The 21,634-nt window shown below is 46.0% G+C and overlaps 1 protein-coding gene across 3 annotated transcripts in view; it reads left to right on the top strand.

Moving 5' to 3' along the window:
* The window catches only part of ARHGEF5 (Rho guanine nucleotide exchange factor 5), a 35,860-nt gene extending 17,442 nt beyond the window's left edge, over positions 1-18,418 (top strand). For 2 of the 3 annotated variants that reach the window (XM_027665920.1, XM_027665918.1), the window contains exons 2-15: positions 1,921-5,461; positions 6,934-7,015; positions 7,390-7,454; positions 7,735-7,994; positions 8,852-9,012; positions 9,885-10,037; positions 11,427-11,556; positions 12,510-12,584; positions 14,342-14,431; positions 14,744-14,898; positions 15,566-15,727; positions 16,102-16,172; positions 16,508-16,612; positions 16,812-18,418. In XM_027665920.1, the coding sequence (XP_027521721.1) occupies positions 1,936-5,461; positions 6,934-7,015; positions 7,390-7,454; positions 7,735-7,994; positions 8,852-9,012; positions 9,885-10,037; positions 11,427-11,556; positions 12,510-12,584; positions 14,342-14,431; positions 14,744-14,898; positions 15,566-15,727; positions 16,102-16,172; positions 16,508-16,612; positions 16,812-16,966 (5,190 nt within the window). In that variant the 5' untranslated portion in view covers positions 1,921-1,935 and the 3' untranslated portion in view covers positions 16,967-18,418. The remainder of the gene's footprint in view (positions 1-1,920; positions 5,462-6,933; positions 7,016-7,389; positions 7,455-7,734; positions 7,995-8,851; positions 9,013-9,884; positions 10,038-11,426; positions 11,557-12,509; positions 12,585-14,341; positions 14,432-14,743; positions 14,899-15,565; positions 15,728-16,101; positions 16,173-16,507; positions 16,613-16,811) is intronic. The other variant, XM_027665919.1, reaches the window with a different exon arrangement.
* The last annotated feature ends 3,216 nt before the right edge of the window (positions 18,419-21,634 follow it).

Genomic DNA, 21,634 nt, shown 5'->3' with positions numbered 1-21,634 from the left:
GTGTCCCTGCCCATGGCAGGGACGTCGGAGAGTGATCATCCTTAAGGTCCCTTCCAATCCAAGCCATTTTTTGATTCTGTGATGACAGTCCCTGTGATTAAGGTGTATCTAATGCTTCAGTTCTGTCTCCAGAGCACGTGCTCATTGCTTTCAGAGCAGATGTTTTGTTTCACTTGACGTAAGGGAAAATAGAAGCTAAACCAGCTTTCAGGCCAGGCGTGCCCTGGCCATGGAGCTAACTGGGACAATTAGTTCAGATGTAATTATGCCCTTACTGCTTTTACTTTCTGTGTGGGATCAGAGGTTGTTACTTGTGACTATAGAGCCACTCTAGCACAAGGAAATCACCGTTGATCTCAAAGATTTCTCTTTCAATGCAGAGAATTTCCTTTATCTCTGAGTCTCCCAAGTTAAAATTGTTACACATTCCCCCTCCCTCCACAACAGCAGGTGAAACTCTGGACAAAAATGTTAGTCTTAAAACTTAGGGAAATTAGGAATGCCAGAGAGTGAGAAAGTATACAGATTTGGTTGTCTGTTTTGAGGAAGAATGAGAACCTCTTTTTTGCCTGAGCTTTGTGAATGGCAGAGCCAGGCGTTGGGGCTTTTTTTTTGGTCGCTAAACAGCTGTCAGGCTTTTACCTGAAGAAATGTGGAGTGGTTTCTCTGACCAAAAGATGCAGAACTATGGATTTGTGTCTTGACACTTCAACACCTCTAAGATAGGGTGAAGGAGGAGAACACTGAAGCTTTATTCAGGGGGAAGTCTGGCTGTGGCTGCACATTGCAGCAGATCCTTCAGGGCTAAATTGCAAGCTCTGGTATATGTGTAAGGGGACCCAGTGTATGGGAGGCAGCACAAAGCAGCACTCTGTAGGCCATTTCTGATAAGCAGGGGATAGAGAATAGAGAAGACAGGGTGGAACACTAGAGAATATGTCCCAAAGGTAGAAGAAAAGGGAAACCCCCATGAGGGTTTGTCTCTTTCTCATGTTTTTTCAGGTAGGGACTGTGGGTCATGGCATAGGTAGAAGGCAGAAAGATAAAAGTGGTGAATCAGATTCTTCCGTTCTTTTCACAGACATATCCCAAATGTACATTCCCTAGTGCTTTGTCATGTCTGAACTTCAAATGCAATACTGGATGGGAAATTCCACTGTATCCTTTGGGAAACTGTCCAGCAGTCCTGAGATGGCATTTCCCCCCCCCCTCCATAAATGATGATGTAGTTTCTCTTTGTGGTCTGCAGATATGTCCACACATACCAGAGTTACTCCTCTCAACCTATGTGGTTTACAGCCTTCAAATATCTTGTGTCTTGTGTCATGTCCTAGTTATTTGTTAATCAAATTGTTACATTCCTGTGCCTTGTTAATCAGTTTCTGTGATGATTTGCAATAAGGTCCTGTGTTGCACAGACATACACAGAGATCTGTAGAGAGGCATCAGCTCCAAAGAACAGGCCTTTCCCTGTTGAAATCAGAGAGATTTTTAAGACTCAACTAGAAGAGTTAGTGGAGATTTTTGATAATTTTCTTGTTCTCTGAATGCCTTCTTGTATCCCCTTTTGGGTTTGAGATAACTCACCTTTCATAAGTTGCACTGCAGCCATGGCGCAGAGATCAGCATCTCTCCTCTCTGACCAAAGTCACTTCCTGGAGTTGCACATAAAACTAAAAAGACACCGGAGGTATTTTTATGGTTTTATAACCAAAATATGGTTTTATTTTGGTGTTACTCATACTGCAAGCTTACCTCAGGTGCTTGCCTACTCTCAGTCTTTGTATTTGTTTCCCAACTCTTATCACCCACTAGGTATGCGGGTTGGGTTTTGGTTTTTTTCTCAGCTGCACTAGAACCAGTGAATTAGATTGATTGTATCATTCTGTTGTAGTAACAGAAAAATGCATTTCTGTTTAGCAGGATGTGTCACTGATGGAGTTTGAAGAAACAAGCGAGGGAGGCACCACTCCCCCAGGAGCCAGCAGCACCCCTGGGGAAGCTTGGGATTCTACAGCAGTTGGAGGAGAGCACCATGCCACTCACACACCAGCCAAAATGAGCACCAGCCCGTCGAGCTCTGCACAGGGAGCAGAGCTCAGCACTCTGGAGGACTCCCTTTCTGCTCCAGGGAAAGCAGCAGAGATGCTGGGCAGACCCTCTAACCCTATGCAGAAAGTGCCAGCAGGACTGGAACAAGAGCAGGGGGATGCAGAGCCTGAAAAGGGACTCTCAGAATGGGAAGGAGAAATGCCTTTAGAGGAGAGTGGACTAGATTATTCTCTGAAACATAAGCAATTAGAGGTAGCTGACCTGGAAAGCATCCAGGACTTTTCCTCTCACAGCACGGTTCAGGATGAGCTGGCCCCTGGCAGCCCCATCCTGCAGGCTGTGAACCTCAGCACTGAGTTTTCTCAATGCCAGGCAGAACTGGCTTTTCCTGGCTCAGACCCTCAAGCCCAGCAACCAAAATCTTCTTTGGCTGATGCCATTTCCTCTCAGAGAGAGACACCTAAGTGCTTTTTGGTGTGTAAAACTGTTTCAGAGGGACATTATAAGGCCAAACCGTTTCTGGATAACATCTCCAAGGATTCTCTGCAGGAGGTTGATGGTGCTGCAGAGCAGAAGCAAAGCAGCAAAAAGGTGGCACCAGCACCTGACGAACAGCCTACATCAGAGGAAGCAGTAGGAGACACAGCTAAGCCTTACACTTCTGAAGATATTAAGGAAAGCCTAAGAGCACCCCAGGGTTCGGAAGAGAATACAGAGTCTTTCTCTTCCCATCAGTTGTCTTCCACCTTAACATGTGACAGCCAAGAAAGTTCACTGCAAGCAGAAGGAAACATAACTGGTGAAACAAGGAATGCCAGCATGGTCAAAGACCAGGGAACAGTAATGGTTCCTAAAGAAAACTCACCTACTTCCAAATGCCTTCATCTCGAAGATGATCATGGAAAAACAGAGGGGAGACCTGCCCCTTCAGCAGAGAGAGCCTTCAAAGTAAAGAGTACTGCTAAAAGGAGTGAGGAAGTGAGTGCTTCACAGCATAAGGAGCCAGCAGAGGAGGAGGCAGCATCTGAACTTCAGCAGGAAGAGGAGAAGAAAGAGTGCAAAGAGCAGAATCTGCCAGAAGAAGGAAAATCTTCGGAGCCTGAAGATCAGAAAAACAAGCAACAAAATGGACAGGAACAACTGCAGAGGGAAGAGCTCAGAGTGGAGGAAGAGCTCAAACTAGAGGCTCTGTCATCAGCTTTTGAATCAGAGATATCTTCTGTTCCCAGGTATAAGGTGGATATGTGTGGTTTGGAGAATGTTTCCTTAGCTGAGCAAAGGGGATCAGAATTTCCTCCTGGGGAACCTGTTTCTGTGGATCCTGGTGAAGATGTGCTGCTGAAAGCTCGTGTCACAGAAGCAGATTCTGGATGTCAGGCACCTGCTGTCAGCTCTCTGTCTTCAAATAACCTGAACCCAGGGGGTGAAGCTCCACACACGTGCCGTGTCTCTGACCAGTCGGAAGACCTAGAAGACTCTGGCCGCTTTTCCATCGGTGGTCAGGATCTTGGAGAAGCTCACTGGGATGATAAGACAAGACTGGGCAGGGAGAACGAGCACAATGATGGGCATGGAAAAGCTGTCCAGAGGTTTGATAAAAGAGAGGCACCTCTCCATGGAGGAGTGGCAGCACCTTCTGGTGCAGAGAACTCAGAGGCTTCTGTTCCAGCACACCCTTCCTCTGGTACTAATAACTTGGAGCCACCTGATCCCAGAGATTCTCATCCCGCTACAGGAAAAGCTGAGCTTCCGGACTTCATTCCAGCTTTGCCCTCAGAGCTCACGTCAGTGGCTTCAGCGTCTGGCCCACAGAAGGAGGGCCCTTCTGTGACCCCCCGGGACTGTCCTGGCACCAGCCAAAACGAGCTGCCAGACTCTGCAGGGAAGTCACCCAACCAGGCTGCTCCCACACAAGTGTGGGACCCAACACCAGGGCAAACTGCTGCTCTGAGTACACATCCAGGGGAGGCCAAGGCTTTCCATGAAATCCTTACTTCCAAGGAAGGCTTTCATGAAGACCTTAGTGGCCCATCTTCTTCCTCTGTAATATACACGAGCTCTCTTCCTTTAGAAGGGAGCCTTCCTGGGGATAGGAGGTCTGTGGTTAGCATTGCAGGGCCTTTGGAACCATCCCAAACACCGGGAAGGACTTCCACTCCCCTGAACCACTCAGAGACAATTCAGCAGAACTCCCCTGAAAAAAGTGCCATTATGCAGGGAAAAGAAACAGGAGCAAATGTGGATCATAAAGCACAACAAATGCCTTTGTTTGATCAGCCTGACTGCAGTTTAGACCAAAAAGAGCTTGGATCCAGAATTTCCAGTGTCCTGAGCACCCTAACTTGGCCCTCTGAAGAAGATACGGTCCTTGCTGTGAACCAGGAAGAACAATCTTTATCCCCTGTGTCCCACTCAAGCCTACCTCTGGTATCTGAGCCTGATGCCAAACAGCTTCCTCAGCCTCCTTCCCATGTCCAAAGGCCCACTCAAGCTCAGGCCCCTGCACTTAATGCAAATCACCTTGTCCCACCTTCAGCCCCTGAACGTTCCCAGCCACTGGCTCCTGGACCATATTCCAGGCAACACCTCAACTGTGCTATGGACCATAATAGGTTAGGAGCCATTCACCCTGCCATAAGCCATCCTCTCCAGACTGCTGCCTCTGGGTCCCATTCCAACTCTGTGACCTCTGCTTCTGATGGAGAAAGTCTAGCAGAGAAGGATGGCCTTGTTCCAGTAACTGGGGAGTGGGATCTCGGCGACTCAGGTACCCACGATACAGAGACTTCCGATGACTCAGGGGTCAGTTTGTTGGCCAAAAGCTTTTCTGCTGTTGGAAGTGAAATGCTGGTTGGCTGCTCTGACACCAGCCCTGAAACAGCAGATCAGCAAGTGGATATAGAAAGTGGAAAATCCTCACCTGACCACCCTAATTGGCCCTCGTTGGAAGGCTTGTTAGCATCCACAGACTCCAAGAGCAGAGACTCTGCACAGCTCCTTCCAATGCTTGCATTCACCAACCCAATCCACTTTCTCCAGCTTAGCCCTCCATCACCACCAACCACCAGAACGACCTGCCAGGAAGAGGAGCTGCCATGGGAGCAATCCTCAGGCATCTTCAGTGTGGACACAAAGCACGTCCAGGCTCCACGGGCAGTCACAGAGAAAACAGAACGTGAGAGGAGAGTCAAGCAAAGGCTGGAAGGAGGGGAACATCAGCCAAAGGAAGAAGTGGCCAAACATGCACCCTTGGAAAAATCATCAAGTTGGCCAGACAAGAAGAAGATGGGGATGGTTGCACAGGAGCCAGCAGCAAACCAAGAGAACCCGATTAGACGCCGAGTGAAGAGCAAGGACTGGCACCGCCAGGGCCTGAAGAGGATGTCAGTACCACCAGACATCTTGCAGGGTGAGTCCTCTCTTCCCTTTCTCTTCCCTGCCACTGCCTCAACTCATTGCAGTTCCCAAAAGCATAGGATTAAATTAAACAGGCAGTCTGACAGAGAGGCACAAGTGCTGAGAGCTTAGTGTTGCTCTTGTGCCTTTCTCGTCATATTCCTCATTCTGTGCAGCCCGTTCTGTCCTGCCCCGAGCACCCCCTTCCCAGCTCTCCTCTCCCTGTAGCAGCCCCTTTCCAAGCAGTAGGGAAGAGTCATGCACACACCCTCAGCAGCCCATATCTGTTATCACTTGTTTATTTGCTGCCTCCCTTTATTTTGCTACTGACACTTAGGTTCCAATCTGACCTTCTAAAAAACATGATTTTACTGTGAACGCAGGATTTGAGGTTACAGATAAGAAAGCAAATTTGTCAAACCCAAGGTCCCAGCTTGCATAGAATTCAATCACTGATGTCACAAGTGGAAAATATGCATCTTCTCTTGTGCAGCTCATTTAAACAGTACCTTCTATCAGGATGCATGTCTGTTCTTTATTATTATATCTGACATGAGCTTTAAACATAGTTGCTTCTTTTCAACTCTTGCTTAGTTTATTTTTCAAGCTCCTTAACATGCTGGATTTTTGGCACAGAGGAAAAGGAGGGGAGTGTGGAGGGGTATAAAAGGTTTGGCAGAACTTGAATCAAACTTGTTCGTGTGTTTGACTTGTAAATTCTTGGTTCTGAATTTTAAAACATTCAAGGCAACGGTACTGTCTTTCCTCCAGCCCATACCTGCAGCCTAGTCTTTGGGATTTCTTCCCCCTTCTGCTTCCAATGAATTTATATTTAGAATTTCTCCACACCTTATTTGATTAAATCCCTCACAAACCAAAAGAAAAAGCCATACTTTCTACATTTGACATAAACAGATGACTCAAGCAGCAGTTTTGAATGCCCACATATAAATGTGAGAACTGGATTACAACATTCATTGTCAGGCCATATCTCTTTTAAGACCCTTCACAGGAGTGATTTTGCTAGACATTCAGCATTTCTGCCCCAGAGTCACTGAGAGTTTTTGGGGCTCAACATCTACAAAAGAAAGTCTTGAGACCTTCAGACCTGTTTAGTGCCTTTGGGTCCATTGATCTCCTGCAAGTAGCTGAAAAGGTAAAGACTGCACCACATAGGGCCTACAGGCAGTGTCTTTGCTCAGACAACTGGAGACAGAAGCTCTCAGGGTTACTGTCACAGTCAAAAGTGTCAGCCTTTGTCTTTGTGTGAGAAATAGATGTGGCTCACAGATGTAAAGTGTAAGCAGTGGCAAGGATTATTAAAACCAGAATGCTTCTGACCCAGAAATAAATGTCACGAGGGCACCTGTACTCCAGCTCCAGACTGACACTTAGGTGGGGTACAGGTAAGTGGTGTCTGTGTATCATTTGGATTCACTCTAAAAATGGACTTATGTGTTTACTTTCTAATTGTCTTATATACAGAAGTTTCTTCTGTTCCTTCAGAGGAAGAAGCTCACAAGGCACACAGGGAGCCACCAGTCAGCTCAGAAACAGTTATATTGCGGTAAGTCTCTCAAAGGCCCCTTAGAATTTACCCCCATCTCTGTGCAGCACAGACACCTGACACACTCCATTGTTTCTGAGTTACCAAAGCTGATGATAAGGAGAAGAAAAACGTAAATAAATGCCTTAGGCTTGTACTTCAGTCTCCCCTCTTGAAGAGGACCCCACTGCAGCAGAAGTATTTCTGTGCCTTTAGGCCAGTGGTTCCATCAAGCCAAACTTTGCCCTTTGTTAAGTAGAGCAATGTGGAACTTGAGCCTGTTGGAAAGAGAGAGGTCCTTGTTGTGACAGACCAGTTTCTAAGGTTTGGATAAGCCATCTCTGGTACTGTGCTCTTCATTCACTCTTTGTTTTGAAATCCTTATTCCCTAACAGAGAGAAGAAACCTGCAGACACAACAGAGAACTTCAAACGCCGGCACTCCAAGCTGATCAACTCCTGTAAGTACCTTCTGCCACCCTTCTCCTGCATCATCTCTCACCCTTGCAGTGAGCACAAAGGAGAGGGACTCCCACCATATGGTAGCAGGGAAAACTACTGGAGTCAGTGAACTCAGAGTCCTGCAGTACACTGGGGCAGCTGGTGAGCTTTGCTTACAGCAAAATGTGTTCCCTTGAATTTGGCTGCCCCAATCTGAGACAGAACAGAGTTTCCTCCAGGTTGAAGCAGAGGGTGAGTAGCTGCTACAGAGAGGATAACTGTATGTGTCTGTCTTCACAGCAAGATTGCTGTATCAGGAGTACAGTGATGTGGTTCTGAACAAGGCCATTCAAAGCCAGAAGAGAGTGGATTATCCAGAGGATATAGAGTCGAGTTTCCCAAGCTCCCCAAGGCTACGGAGGAAAGTGCTGTCTCCCCCGGACTCGTACTTGCAACGTCTGTCAGTCTCATCCAATGCATCCCTCTGGCAGGACATCCCCATGATCCGGGGCAGCAGAATGCTGCTCAATATGTCCCGTGAGGAGCAGAGGCTGCAAGAGGTAAGGGACAGATGTAACAAGATAAATGGATGGTCTGTAGTCCAGAAAGAGTCTCCCGAAGAGGGGATAAAGCAGAGAGCAAAAACCGTGATGTGGGAATGCAGGTGGTTGAATGCAGAGGTCACCTCTACAAGCACCATGGGGCTGTGGTACCAGTATGTGTGCTGAAGTGCCAAACTGTGGAGAAAGCAGCACTGAAGGACAGACTCTGGACCGTATCATTAACTTCAGGGAAACAGACATGGGGAAATGGGAACAAGATAAAGAGTTCTGAGCATGTTCAATGCAAAAGAGCATATCAGAGTAGACTTGCAGCATTCTCCCACACATAAATTCTTGAGAGATGTTAATAACCCTACAGTAAATTGTATTTTCTTTGGTAGAGTGTTAGCTTACAAAATTGACCTGTGTGAGCTGCAGGCTGAGAGGGAATAGGAAGATGTGTGGGTTCAACAAAATGGTGTAGAGAAACTGGGTAAGGAAAATAAGAGGAACTGAGCAGTGGATGGGAGGACACAGAGAAAGAGGTGAAAACAACAGCATGGGAGATATGATGGAGAAAAACATGGATGGTACAGATGCTGGACTTCATGGGAGCATGTAAAATAGGGAACCTTGTGGAAGTGGTATTAAGGGGAGATAAAATGAGAGCAAGTTTTTGTTTTTAAGTCATGCCACAAGTCTGTTTTGTAAAAAAAGACTATAAAGAAGGACTATATGTAGCGGCACACTTGCCTTTCATTTCTAAAGCCTCTCTTCTGTAATCACGTGCTGGAAGGTTTTCTTCAGTCTCCTCCCTGTAAGATTCCTTACAGACTTGTGCAGTCTACTGATGCCGTGCTCCCTTATCTCCCAAGGCCAAGTTTGAGTTGATAATATCTGAGGCTTCCTACCTGCGCAGTTTGAATGTGGCAGTGGATCACTTCCAGCGATCAGCAGAGCTCCAGGCCATGCTCACCAACCAGGAGCGCCAGTGGCTTTTCTCCCGCCTTTCCGACGTGCGCGACGTCAGTGCCAGGTGAGATGTGGGCCTTTGCTTCCAGGACTAACAGGCACGGGATACTTCCCAGCATTTCCATCAGTAACATTTCTCACTCCTCCCCTCCGTGTTCACTGACCTTCAGGGCAGATACACACACACACGGCACTTTGTGATGATGTAACAGCACTGCTTTGAAAGCAACATTTGCCTTTTTGGGTGATGTAAATCCTGGTGTTGAGTCCCAGGTATTGTGGCTCAATGGTGCACAGAGATCAAAATGTTCAAAATGGTACCAACGTGCCATTGGCTTCAGCTGTAATTAAACTTGACTAAGCAGACCCCGTCCCAAACCAGCTCCTGCCAAATACAAGACAAAGAGGCAGCTGCATGAGCCCTGACCAAAAAAAGAAAAGAAAAAAGAGGGGGGAGATCTAAGTTACAGCCATCACTTGACAGAAACTAATGTGAATCAATTGAGCATAAGTCATGAAAATGTGGACATGACCCCACATGCAAGGAATCCTGTATGTTGTAGGATTCTGTTCTGCTTTTCCTCCTGCAAGGCTTGGCTTGGCATATCACTAAGCTAGTAAGGGTTGCTGCTACCTTTATTCATTCTACCAGTGGGATTATTCTGGTGATTATTCCTTATTTTCAGTTGGTTGCTGACCATGTGTTAGAAGAATGAGCTCTCAAGAATAGAGGGCTTTTGCCTCTGCTTTTTCCCTGCTGACTCCAAGCCCTAAGTAGTCGTTGTCTACAGACATTATGCTCTCTAGAAGTACAAAGCTGTCTTGTGCTTATCTTATGGGCTGCCAGGGTTTTGGAGGACTGAGGCCATTCCTGCTTTACTTCAATGACACTGATGTTTCCCTCTCCTTTCATGCCACCACATCCATGTGCTGCAGTTTCCTCTTTGACTTGGAGGAGAAGTTTGAGGAGGACATGTTTACCTTCCATGTGTGTGACGTGGCTCTGAAACATGCCCCGGACTTCCGCAGGGTGTATCTTCCATATGTAACAAACCAGACATACCAGGAGCAAACCTTCCAGCGGTTACTGTAAGTTTTCTCTTCTGTTGCACTCTTCTCCCCTCTTACTTTCTTAAATATTCACTCTTTCCAAAGATGGGGAACACTGCAGGTACTGGCTACTGACTACAGGCTGCTCTCACCACACCCCCAGAAGGACAGGGAGGGACCTTCTTCCCTTCAGTGGCATTTGGGATAGCAGGACAGAGCTGCTGCAGGCTCTTCTCCCATTGCATTGGAGAGGAAAAGATTAATATGTGATCCAGCTGCAGGCTGTTCTCTGTCTGCCCTCTGCTGAAGAGAGCAAAAATGACTGTCCCAGATAATGGTTTTCAGTCTGTGGTTTCCAGACTGTTAAGAACCAGAAAGTGATAATTTCATGTGAAATTTCCAACCTCAACCACTCTGTGATTCTTTAACTAAAAGACCATGGCTGCTGTCAGTAAACTTAAGCCAGGTATCCAGGGGTCTTTAAAATAGATTGAAAATCCTGGGGCCAGAGAACACCATCAGGCTCTCTTGCTTTAGGTGATGGAGTGGAACATCTCCCACCCTCTCCTCTTGTGTACCCAGTGAGTGGCACAGCCAGTCATTAATCAGGCATGGGCCTGGTCCTGGGTAAGGTTTCCTTGCCACTTCTGCACTGCTTCCCTTCATAACCACCTAATTTCAGTGAAGCTACAGTGATTGCAGGAGAAGGCAGTGTTCCCAACAGCCTATTCAGGCACGGTCTCTGGGTGCTGCTGCCTGGGAGAGATCTAGTCTCACAATTGATTCCCTTCAGGGAAGGCTCAGTTCGACACATAAAGGACCTCCAGGATATTGTCCAGGACAACGACTACTGGACCTACAACCTTTTTCCCCAGCTCTTCAAGGATATGGGCTTGGCTGTTCAGGAGGCTGGTACCACTCTCATACCTTTAGTCATTTAACTGCTATTGCCCAACATGGACAACTGGAAGGCAGTGGCTGTGTCTAGGAATGTAAGAGAGATGTTAAGGGAGGAAGGCAGCTGCCCTCAGGAGTAGCAAGGAATGGGAAGCAGCTGTTTCCAGACCCTGAACACAGCCCCTGAAGCTGAATCACTCAGTGTAAGGAAAGAATACAAACCACCACTGTCTCCATGAAAGGTGTACTACTAATAGAAGGAATTGAAATGTAGATGTCACTTCTGCCTTTTATTCAAGAGGGCTGTGACAGAAGGAGGAATGATATAGTAACAGCTGTACTGCCAACCTGTAGCTTTTACAAACCCACACTTGCTCTTCATTAGAGTGGTGCAGTCTCTTGACATCTCTTGCCCCAGGAACAAACCCTGACTGTTGGGAGTTCTCCAACATTCACTGAAATCTGATACTAAGGAGGTTATTTATTTTTACTCTGATGCCTGGATATCTTTTTTCTTTACCACTCCCACAGAAATGGAAATGCAGGGTTCCAGCAAGTCCTGGAGAGACTGGAAAGTGATCCAGTATGTCAGCGCCTCTCACTTAAATCCTTCCTCATCCTCCCTTTCCAGCGCATCACTCGACTCAAGCTCCTCCTACAGGTAACTGTGGGGATTCTCTGCTTTCCCTCAGGTTTCCACCAAGTTTCCCTCAAGCTATGTCCAGGAGCAGCTGATGGAGCTGGGGAGGCTCAGCCCGGAGAAAAGGAGGCTCAGGGGGGACCTTCTCACTCTCTACAACTATCTGGAGGAGGTTGTAGCCAGGTGGGGGTCAGGCTCTTCTCCCAGGTAACAAGTGACAGGATGAGAGGAAACAGCCTCACCAGGGGAGGTTCAGGTTGGACATCAGGAGGAATTTCTTCACGGAAAGGGTGGTCAGGCATTGGAAGGGGCTGCCCAGGGAGGTGGTGGAGTCACTGTCTCTGGAGGTGTTCAAAAAACGACTCAGTGCTCTGGTCTAGTTGAGAAGGTCAAAGGTTGGACTCAGTCCTGGAGGTCTTTTCCACCCTTAATGATTCTATGTTTCTAAGCTGATCCTTTGTCAAGTCTGAAAGTCACATTCTGCTGGAAAAATAAAATGAAGGCTCCTTGGCTGCCCTCTGGAAGGCAGCCTGTCTCCCCTCTTTGCCTGCCATGCTGACTAATAGGAGCCTTCCAGACAGGGAACCGGCAAGTCCCTAATAAATTAATTTTGAGCTCTTTCTATGAAATTCTTTTTTCTGTGTATTTGAGCCTCTTTTTAACAAGAGAAAGGGACAATTCTGTGCATAAAACCATTTGTGCTTGAGTTAGTGCTTGCTTCCTATGCCATGTAACTTCTATGTGATAGTTAATACAGTTTTGTCTTTCAGGAATATCCTGTTCAATGCCACTTACCAGTGACATTCTGCATCTCAAATTTTTGGCTTTGTTAACTCCACATGTCATAACCTGCTTCTGCTTTAGTTTCCCTTGAGACTGGTATCTTGGGAGTTCCCTTATTTCTCCTACACTTCACTGATACTTAGGTCCAGCTTTCCCTGTGTGAATTATGAAAAGCGTCTTTTCTCACACAGAATATCCTGAAAAGAACTCGACCTGGGTCTGAGGAGGAAGTGCAAGCAACGCAGGCCTACGATGCACTTGAAAAGGTAAGTTGCCAACTCTTCCTGCAGCCCTGCAGAAAGGGCTCTGGGGTCTTTGGTTGATGGTACCAATAATACAAGTCAAAAGTTTTGGGCTCAGCAGTAAAAATATTAGAATTTGTCCAAGGGAGGGCAGCAAAGGTGGTGAAAGAACTAAGAGGGCAAGACTTAGGAGGAGCGACAGGACGCTAGGTTTGTTCAGCTCAGAGGAGGCTGAGGGTGACCTCATTGCTGTCTACAACCTCCTCACGACAGGGAGAGGAGAGGGATGCGCTGATCTCTTCTCTCTGGATGCAAGGGAATGGCTTAACGCTGTGTCATGGGAAATTCAGATTGGATATTAGGATAAAGTTCTTCACAGAGAGGGTGGTAAGCACTGGAACAAGCTCACCAGGGGAGTGATCACGGTCCCAAGCCTGATTGTGTTCAAAAGGTGTTTGGGCAACATTCTTAGATACATGGTTTAAATTGGAGTTTGCCTAGTGTAGAGTCAGGAATTGGACTTGATGATCCTCATGGGTTCCTTGCAACTGAGGATATTCTGTGACTCTCTGCAGCATCACACAGATGTGGCCCAATCCTTTTAACTGATCCTCCCCCTTGTTGAGGGCCCCTGTCACTGATCCTCAGACATAACAAATTAGTGTGTTCATGTGCACTGGTAGCTGTGAGCAGAAAACACTAAAGCAGGAGTCAGCTGGGATGCAACTGAACTGGCACCAGTGATACCAAACTACGTTTTTCAGGACTCACTTTTTCCAGTCTCCTAACCAGCCCTTTGTGTTCCTTACCTTTGTCTCTAATTAATGATCAACTCCCATCCTAGTCCTTGCAAGAAAATCCTTCTTTAAATAAAAACAGGGCATTGCTCTGTTGCATCCCTTCTTCCGTTCTGTTTATTACAGAGGCAAGATTTAAAGTCTTCTGGGACAACTTGTTATCTAAAATCTGTACAGCATCATGCAATGAATGTCTCTAGTGTTCTCCCCCAGTATCCCAAAGTTAAAGCCATGCTTGTCACAGAGATTTCATCTAAAGAATAACTTCCTTAAGAAAGAAGGGTGATCATTGTAGGTATAGAGAGGCTTAGAATGCTCACTTGGAAAAATAGTCACTCTGCTCTGCACTGCTGCAGCCTCACCTTGAGTCCTGTGGGCAGTTTAAGGTGACACAGTACAAGAAGAATCTAAAGCTATCAGAGTGTCCAAAGAAGGGCCACAAAGATGGTGAAGGGCCTGGAGGGGAAGCCATGTGAGGAGTGGCTGAGGTCACTTGGCTTGTTCAGCTGGAGAAGAGGAGGCTGAGGGGAGACCTCACAGCATCTGCAGCTTCCTCACGAGGGGCAGTGAAGGGACAGGCACTGATCTCTGCTCTGTGAGGACCCGAGGGAACGGCTGGAGCTGTGTCAGGGGAGGGTTAGGTTGGACATTGGGAAGAGTTTCTTTACCCAGAGGATGGTTGGGTATACTGGAACCCAGAGCAGTGGTCATGGCCCCAAGCCTGCCAGAGTTCAGAAAGTGTTTGGACAACACTCTCATACACATGATGGGATTCTTGGGGTGCCGTGTGCAGGGCCAGGAGTTGAAGTCGATCTTTGTGGGTCCCTTCAAACTCAGCATATTCTGTGATTCTATTCTATACTTCTTTTGCAGGAGGATGCCTAAGGGATTGTCACTTATGCTGACTCCTGAAGACTGGGAGTCATACTGATCCCACCAGGGAGTTCTGCTCCCACCTCACTGATGGTCTCTTTTCCTCTGCAGCTCATCAAGGACTGCAATGAAAATGTCCAGCGCATGAAGAGCACTGAAGAGCTGATCTACCTCAGCCAGAAGATTGAATTTGAGTGCAAGGTGAGCTCATCCATTCCCTGGGCCTTGCTCCAGCCTAATGTATTTTCTGCCTTTCCTCACAAAGCCACTTGCACTTTCTCTTTGTTCTCCTCTCCGATATACACAGAACTGTTGAACCAGCTCTTCATCAGTGCTTCCCTGACCCAATCACTCATGTCAACCTTCAAATAAAGGTGCCTACCACGACTTGCACCTCTCCAGCTGAAGAGTTGAAACATTTCCTCGAGAGAAGGGCAAAAATGCAAATCCAAAGCTCACGGACACTCATTTGCTTGTACGTGTTTGATGTAAATGTTCATTTCTGTCCTGCAGATATTCCCACTCATCTCACAGTCGAGGAGACTTGTGAAGTGTGGTGAGTTGACAGCACTGGACTTCAACAACGTAAGTCCAAAATGGAAGGTCACCACCCGGCCCATCTACCTACACCTTTTCAATGACTGCCTGCTCCTGTCTCGGCCGAAGGAGTGAGTGCTTCAACACAATTCTTGCTGCCCCTTCTAATACCTGTCTCTTTTGGGGTCTGTGCTTTGGTGACAGAGTCCTTTCCCTCTGCCTGCCAGCAAGTGGCAGCCTTTGTCAAGGCACTCTCCTATCCCAACCTGATGTGAGTATCATGCAAGTATGTGGAAACTGATAGTCCCAACTCCTAATTACAACATATGATAATATAAAAAGATAGCTTGTGGTCCCTAGTGCAACACTTCTATTCTGCCTTTCCATCTCTATAATGTGAAACACTTTAATAATAACCATTTATTCTAGTTTTACTTGGTAAATGATTTCTTCCTACAGGACAGTATGAAGACTAGTGAATGTGCAAATCGCTGGTTTGTCATGAGAGTTGTTTCACTGTGCTGGGGGTTTAGGACTGGTGGTTTTGCTTCTAAGCTGTAAACTACCAAATTAAATTCTGACAGGACAGAGCTTATTATTTTTATCCTTTTCATTAAATCCCCTCTTCTCTGGCCTTCTAAGACTTATAACAAGAATAACACTTGACGTGTCTGAGGCAAATGAAGACTCGTAAAAAGCTTTTTACTTTCCTGGCCTCACAAAATAACGTGAACTCGCTTTGTAACCCTCATCACCTTAAAACTCACAGCTCGTTTTGCTCCTCCTCTTTCCCTGCAGGGGTGGACGTTTCGTCGTGTTCGACCACGCCGCCTTCTCAGATGTGCGTGGGGAGAAGTGTGAGATGAAACTCCACGGAGCAAACAAAAACGTTTTCCGTCTCTTCCTGCTTCAGAATTACCAGGGAAAGAGAGTGGAGTTTTTGTTTCGGACAGACACACAGTAAGAGCTCAAGGTTACCCTCAACATGTCCCGTTACCAGTCATCTTCTAGGAGCCTGATGATTGTCCCTCAGCTACCCAAATGCTGACATACCAAATGCAGCTGTTGAGCAGAGGTCTTGAAAAACATCCCCTTGCTATAACTATTTCCTTATGAAGCACCTTCCTTCTCTCTCATCACAACTGCTCACACAATACTTCCACATTATGTCATACCAAAAACGGGAATTTTTGCCTTTTCCCACCCCCTTTCTCCACTTCCCTTTCTCCACTTCCCCAGAGTACCCCCTGAAGCCCCTCCTGTGAGCAAACACCCCCTCCCATGTCAGTCACCAGACTGCTGTTCCTCACATTGAATCCTGTGATGTTTTCCAGCAGTGAGAAGCTGAGGTGGATCTCTGCTTTGGCTCCTCCACGGGGAGAACCGGACCTCCTGGAATGCCCTGGTGAGTCTGCTCTGCTGCTCCAGCAATGGGGGCGGGCTGGCTCAGGGGAGTCACAGTCACTGTGAGGTGGAACATCCCAGAATGATTCCAAGGCACAGTACTTGAGGTTTTTTTGTAAATAAAGAAGATACTCGTGGGTTTTCCCTCATGCCAGGTTGTGCCAGTTATTTTACCTATTTTAACTCCTCATATTAGATGAAGGCCTGTATTGTCCCTTCCAGTTCTCTGTCCTTTAGTGTTTGGGCAGTACCCTATTCCCCACCTCCTCTGTATCTGATGCACACAGGTTTACTATTGCTTTCTCCTATACCAGTATGATCTTTCCTCCCCTTTAGATGCACCACAGGTTCAATGCATAAAGACTTACAAGGCTCGGGAAAATGATGAGCTGGCTTTGGAGAAGGCAGATATCATCATGGTTATGCAGTACAGCAACGATGGTGAGCAGAATGAGCAATGGCTGTCTTGAAGTGTTGGATTGAGAGGACAAGGAGACTCTCCCTTAGGATGCTTTATTTGGAAGCTGAAAGGGGATCTCTTCTTTTGCTCTTAGGGCCTTGTTGGAGGGGGCTTTTGTGGAAGAATGGAAATAAAATTGTGATTCTTTTGCCTCACGTTGTGTTTCTCCCCACACCACAGGATGGATGGAAGGGGTAAAACTTTCAGACCGGGAGAGAGGCTGGTTCCCCTCAGAACACGTGGAGAACATCTCCAGCAAACATGTGCGGCAGAAGAACCTGAAGGAGGAGCAACGTGTGAAGAATGCCAAGCAGCAGGTCTTCTGCAAGAAATAAAGACTCTGTTTGGACCTGTACAGTCTCCCTGCCATGGGGAAGCCATGTTTTTTCTATTGTGCCTCAGAAGAAATGCCTCTGCAAAGAGCATAATACAGCACTTTGACAGAACCAGGTGCTTTTTGCCAAAGAAAGCGGGAATTCAATCAGGAAAAATCACTCACTTCCTCTGTGTCAGCAGGACTATGGCAGCAGGAGGAGGAGTAAAGATTGCATGTATTGCTTGCTTTGTGGTAGTAGGGAGGGACTTAAATCGGACAGAGGTCCGGGATCTGGACTTCTGAAAATATATTCCTGGTTTTGCCACTGACAAGTTGTGGGACCTTATGCAAGTCACTTCAGAGTTCTGCCTCAGTTTTCCCATCTGCGAAATGGGGGGAAGCTCACCTACCTCACTGCATGGTGTGAGGCTAAATTCACTAGTATTAGCAGACTAAGAGCTTTGAGCTCCTGAGAAGGAAGGTGCTAAGTGCAAAGCACAACAGAGTTGAGGAGAGTTTTCCTTTTGAATAGCCTCTTGATAGTCTTCATGGTGTTGATCTCCATAGTGTAATTTCCACTTAGAACAATTTATGTGTTTGATCATGCAGGTCTACTGGGGTTTAGATAGGCAAATATTTCATTGCACCCAAATTTAACTTGGTCTCAGAGTGCTGTTAAGAGTCCTTGACAGCATGAGAATATCCACTGGAGTGGAACAAAGTTTTCAGAAGCCACTATGATGATTTCCCTCACCTTAAGAGGTATCATGCTGAAGAATCTGCTTCACAAAGGTCACCTCTCTTACGAACAAGTGTCCCACTAAGCTGTCTGAAACGACCTTTTTTTTTACTCCGCCTCCCACTCAGAGTAGATCACTGACTTTTGACAAAGATTTTTATTATGTGTTGGTATACACCCTGTACAGAATTACCATGACTAAGGCACATGCAATGAAGTGGCACTTTCCTGCTGCTCTTACTCTGATCGCTCATGTGGTATTGCATGCACCATTTTGCACACTTAGGGAGAACACTGAGATATTTAGCCACTGTAGATAAAGTCAAAGTATGCACCAGGGTCTCTGTTCTTTTTTAGAACTCTCTGGTTTTAAGTCCAGTTTACATGCATTTGTGCAGAACCTGTCTATTTGAGGATATGCCTTCAAGTGTAAAATACTGTTTCTGTGTTAAAAGTGTTTGCGTTCAGCTCAGTCAATGCAAGATCAAGTATAAGAATCAATACACCAAGGAAAGCAACGTGTAGCCTTCTTGCATTTAATATATTTGAAGAATTAGTTATCTTCATATTTCCAGCTTTCTGTCTCTGTAACATTCTGCCTTTAAATCCCATTTACATTGTATCTAGTATAGCTTATTACAGCCTATTTATATCAATAATTTTAGCTGGATTAAAAAAAAAGAGTTGCTTTTAGTCTTAATAAACTCATGCACTTCTCCAGTTAAAATAAAAAAACCTTTCTGCTTTCCTCATTACTTACGTTTTCCTCTCAAATGTAAGTAATTAGTATTTACTGAATATACATTCAGTATTTTCATTATTTTTTCCCTTTAGCTGTCCTTTCTAAGTCAGTATGAAGTACAAGCAGCTCTCCTTAGCTGAGGCAGTGAGGAAAACTTGCTTTATTAGCACACTCTACGGTTCTTTGGTGTTATGCCCAGCCCTGAAGCTGCTGCAAGTTCCACAATGGTGTTGGTCATCCATATCTCAAGGTAAACTGAAGGGATGAACTACAGAAACTGGGAGTCCAGCCCATGATAGCAGTAAGCCAGGAATTATTCAACTGTCTTTTAATCTGTGGTCCAGACAACAATCTACCTACACACTTTTTTCTCCTAGAAGAATTGAAGCTGGTCCTGAGCTAAGAAACAAAGGAAGCCCTACTTCAAACTAAGTGACACAAGAAGGGTTATCATCCTCAACAAGACCCATGAATGTTCAGATATCCAGAATGCCTGCTTGTCCCAGGCTGGCATGAATTTATGCAATACCTAAGTCATCAGCATCATCAGTGTCTCCACTGGGATACAAAAAACACTGGGTTGGGATCAGTTCAGCACATGTCTGTGTAAGGTTATCCCATGCAGTCTGAGGTATCCCATATCCTCATCAGCTTCATCTTGGCTACCTGTACCAAGGAGAAGACAGCCATAGATACATCAGAAGTCATCTTGTTAAACATTTTAGAAGTCAAGAATTCTTTTTCAACTTTTGCTCTCACAAAACAAGCAGGCAGATTGCTCATTAGAACCTCCCAACATGGTACCTACATTAAATTCTGTATGTTCCTGTTAAAATTTGTGTTGAGATAGGAAACCTCAAGGCTGCTGTTGTGATTGACAGCATTTCTATGCTGTTTAACTAATTGAATCAAAGGTTAACTTCTTCATGTCACAGGTACAGCCTTTATTTCCTGATGTCAGGCCTCTGTATGTTTAGGAACATTTAAAGGTCAGCTTATGCTTCTAAGTGCTCATGCCCTGGTTTATTTTGATTTCTTGCATTTCAGATAGGCTTCAATTTCTCACTATTTATTCAGTTTTTAACTCCAGCACCATCCTGCCACCAAAATCCATATCTGCACTGAAATGCTTTTTGAAACTGAATAACATCTATACATTTGTACAAACTTAAACTAGTACAATACCCCTTCCAACTGAGCATTCAGGATACAGGAATCAAGTTAACAGAGTATCTGCTGTGTCCTATCACAGTCTTCTTTATGAGTCGGGATTTCTCCCTACATTATCTAATGTGGATAACCTGATTTCCCAGAAAATTAGTGTAAAACAGAAGCATAGGTTTTGTCAAACAAGTCCCAATACTTTATAGGAAGATCCACAAAGAAGGCAGGGCATAGGAACAGTGTGTGAGAGGTGCCAGTGTATCTTCTCAAAGAACCTGTGGAGACTGATACATAGTGTATCTGGACAAAAGAAATTCAGTATTTCTATACTGAAAAAAACACAAACCTCAGAGGACAGTTACACTAATTTATTTTTGTGACAAGAACAGCAATGAAGTACAAGTATAAACTATATCTAAACAGTTTTGTTGACAGTCTGAGAAAGTCATTGTTTACATCTAAAAATTAAATGTTATGACTCCAGTCATTTTTCATATAAAGAAGTATAATATAGATATACATATATGTGGTTCTAAAAAAAAAAAAAGCTCACAGCCCTGGGAACCTGTGTTGGTCTCTCCTCAAGGAAAATAAAGCATTCTCCACAGTTCTTACTCCCTTCACAAGTAAAAGCTGACATTAGGACTAGAGTTCAATAAATAAACACAACCTTGCTCAGAAACAGGAACCTCTAAAGCAGTTAGTGATTTTTATAATTTGCACTTTTATCTAATATTGAAGAGGTCCCATCCCTTCTGAGTTGTGTTTTGTCAGCTGAATGCTGTTAGCAAACTAATTGCCATTTTAGCCACAATGACATTGCAGCCAGCATGTCTTGCAGCTGGTGGCTGAACCAGGTGCACAGTTAGACTGGTTATACTGTCTGCAAAATGCTGGCACATGTTTCAGCTTACACTCATTTAACGTGGTGAAACTACTCTCAGGTGAAAGCATCTGTAGAAGGAGGACCTTCCAAGCTCTAGTGAACCTTGAAACAAAGACAGAAGGTATTAGGGAAACACACAGTAGGAGAATGGTGCCGTGAGAGCAACAAGATGGTAAGCCAGTAACCATGAGGAGGATGAAGGATGTTCTATTTTGGTGCATCAGAATGCAGTTAAGCAAGGCTCATTCTTCATGCCAGCACTGTCTTTGCAGACAGTGCAACCCCCATTGATGGAGAACCAGAAGCGTTGCTAAATAACTACAGCCAGAGCACATTAAAAAAGCAATATCTTCCTGACAGCCTACTGGAAAAGATTACAGAAACACAGAGTCCTTAGGGTTGGAAGGGACCTCCAGAGAGCATCCAGTCCAACCCCCTGCCAATGCAGGGTCACCTGGAAGAGGTGACACGGTAGCATGTCAGGTGGGTTTGGAATGTCTCCACAGAGGGAGATCCACAACCTCCTTGGGCAGCCTGTTCCAGTTCTTCATGCTGAGGTGGAGCTTTTTGTGCTTTAGTTTATGGCCATTGCTGCCCATCCTGTTGCTGGGCACAGCTGAAGGGAGTCTGGCACCATCCTCTTGGCACCTGCCTTGGAGATATTTATATACATTAATGAGATCCTGTCTCAGCATTCTCTTCTCCAGCCTAAACAGGCCCAGCTCTCGCAGCCTCTCCTCAGAGAGATGTTCAGACCCCTCATCACCTTTGTGGCCTCCGCTGGACTCTCTCCAGCAGCTCCTTGTCTTTCTTGCACAGAGGAGCCCAGTACTGGACACACCACTCCAGATAACGAGGTTCACCTCGTTCACACGAGTTTTGCAACCTCTAGGCTTCCGCGGCGTGCTGTTGGCGGTATTTCCACCAGCTCTTCGCGGGAAGCAGTCTCCCAGGTATCCTCAGCCGAGCTCGAAACATTCCCGTACCCTCCCTGAGGGAACAGCATCCCCGCCGAGGCCGAGCGGGGACGCGGAGACGCTGCCCTGTTCCCTGCGGGTGCGGGGGTCGGGCAGCCTCCCCCGCTGTCCCAGGTGCCCTTGATGAGCCGGCGGGGCCGGGGCAGGACTGACCCCGGGCGGGGCATTAACCGGACCGG

Source organism: Corapipo altera, unplaced genomic scaffold (assembly GCF_003945725.1).
Source record: "Corapipo altera isolate COAL_440 unplaced genomic scaffold, ASM394572v1 249, whole genome shotgun sequence".
Taxonomy (NCBI): domain Eukaryota; kingdom Metazoa; phylum Chordata; class Aves; order Passeriformes; family Pipridae; genus Corapipo; species Corapipo altera.
This window is presented reverse-complemented; position numbering and strand designations above follow the sequence as displayed.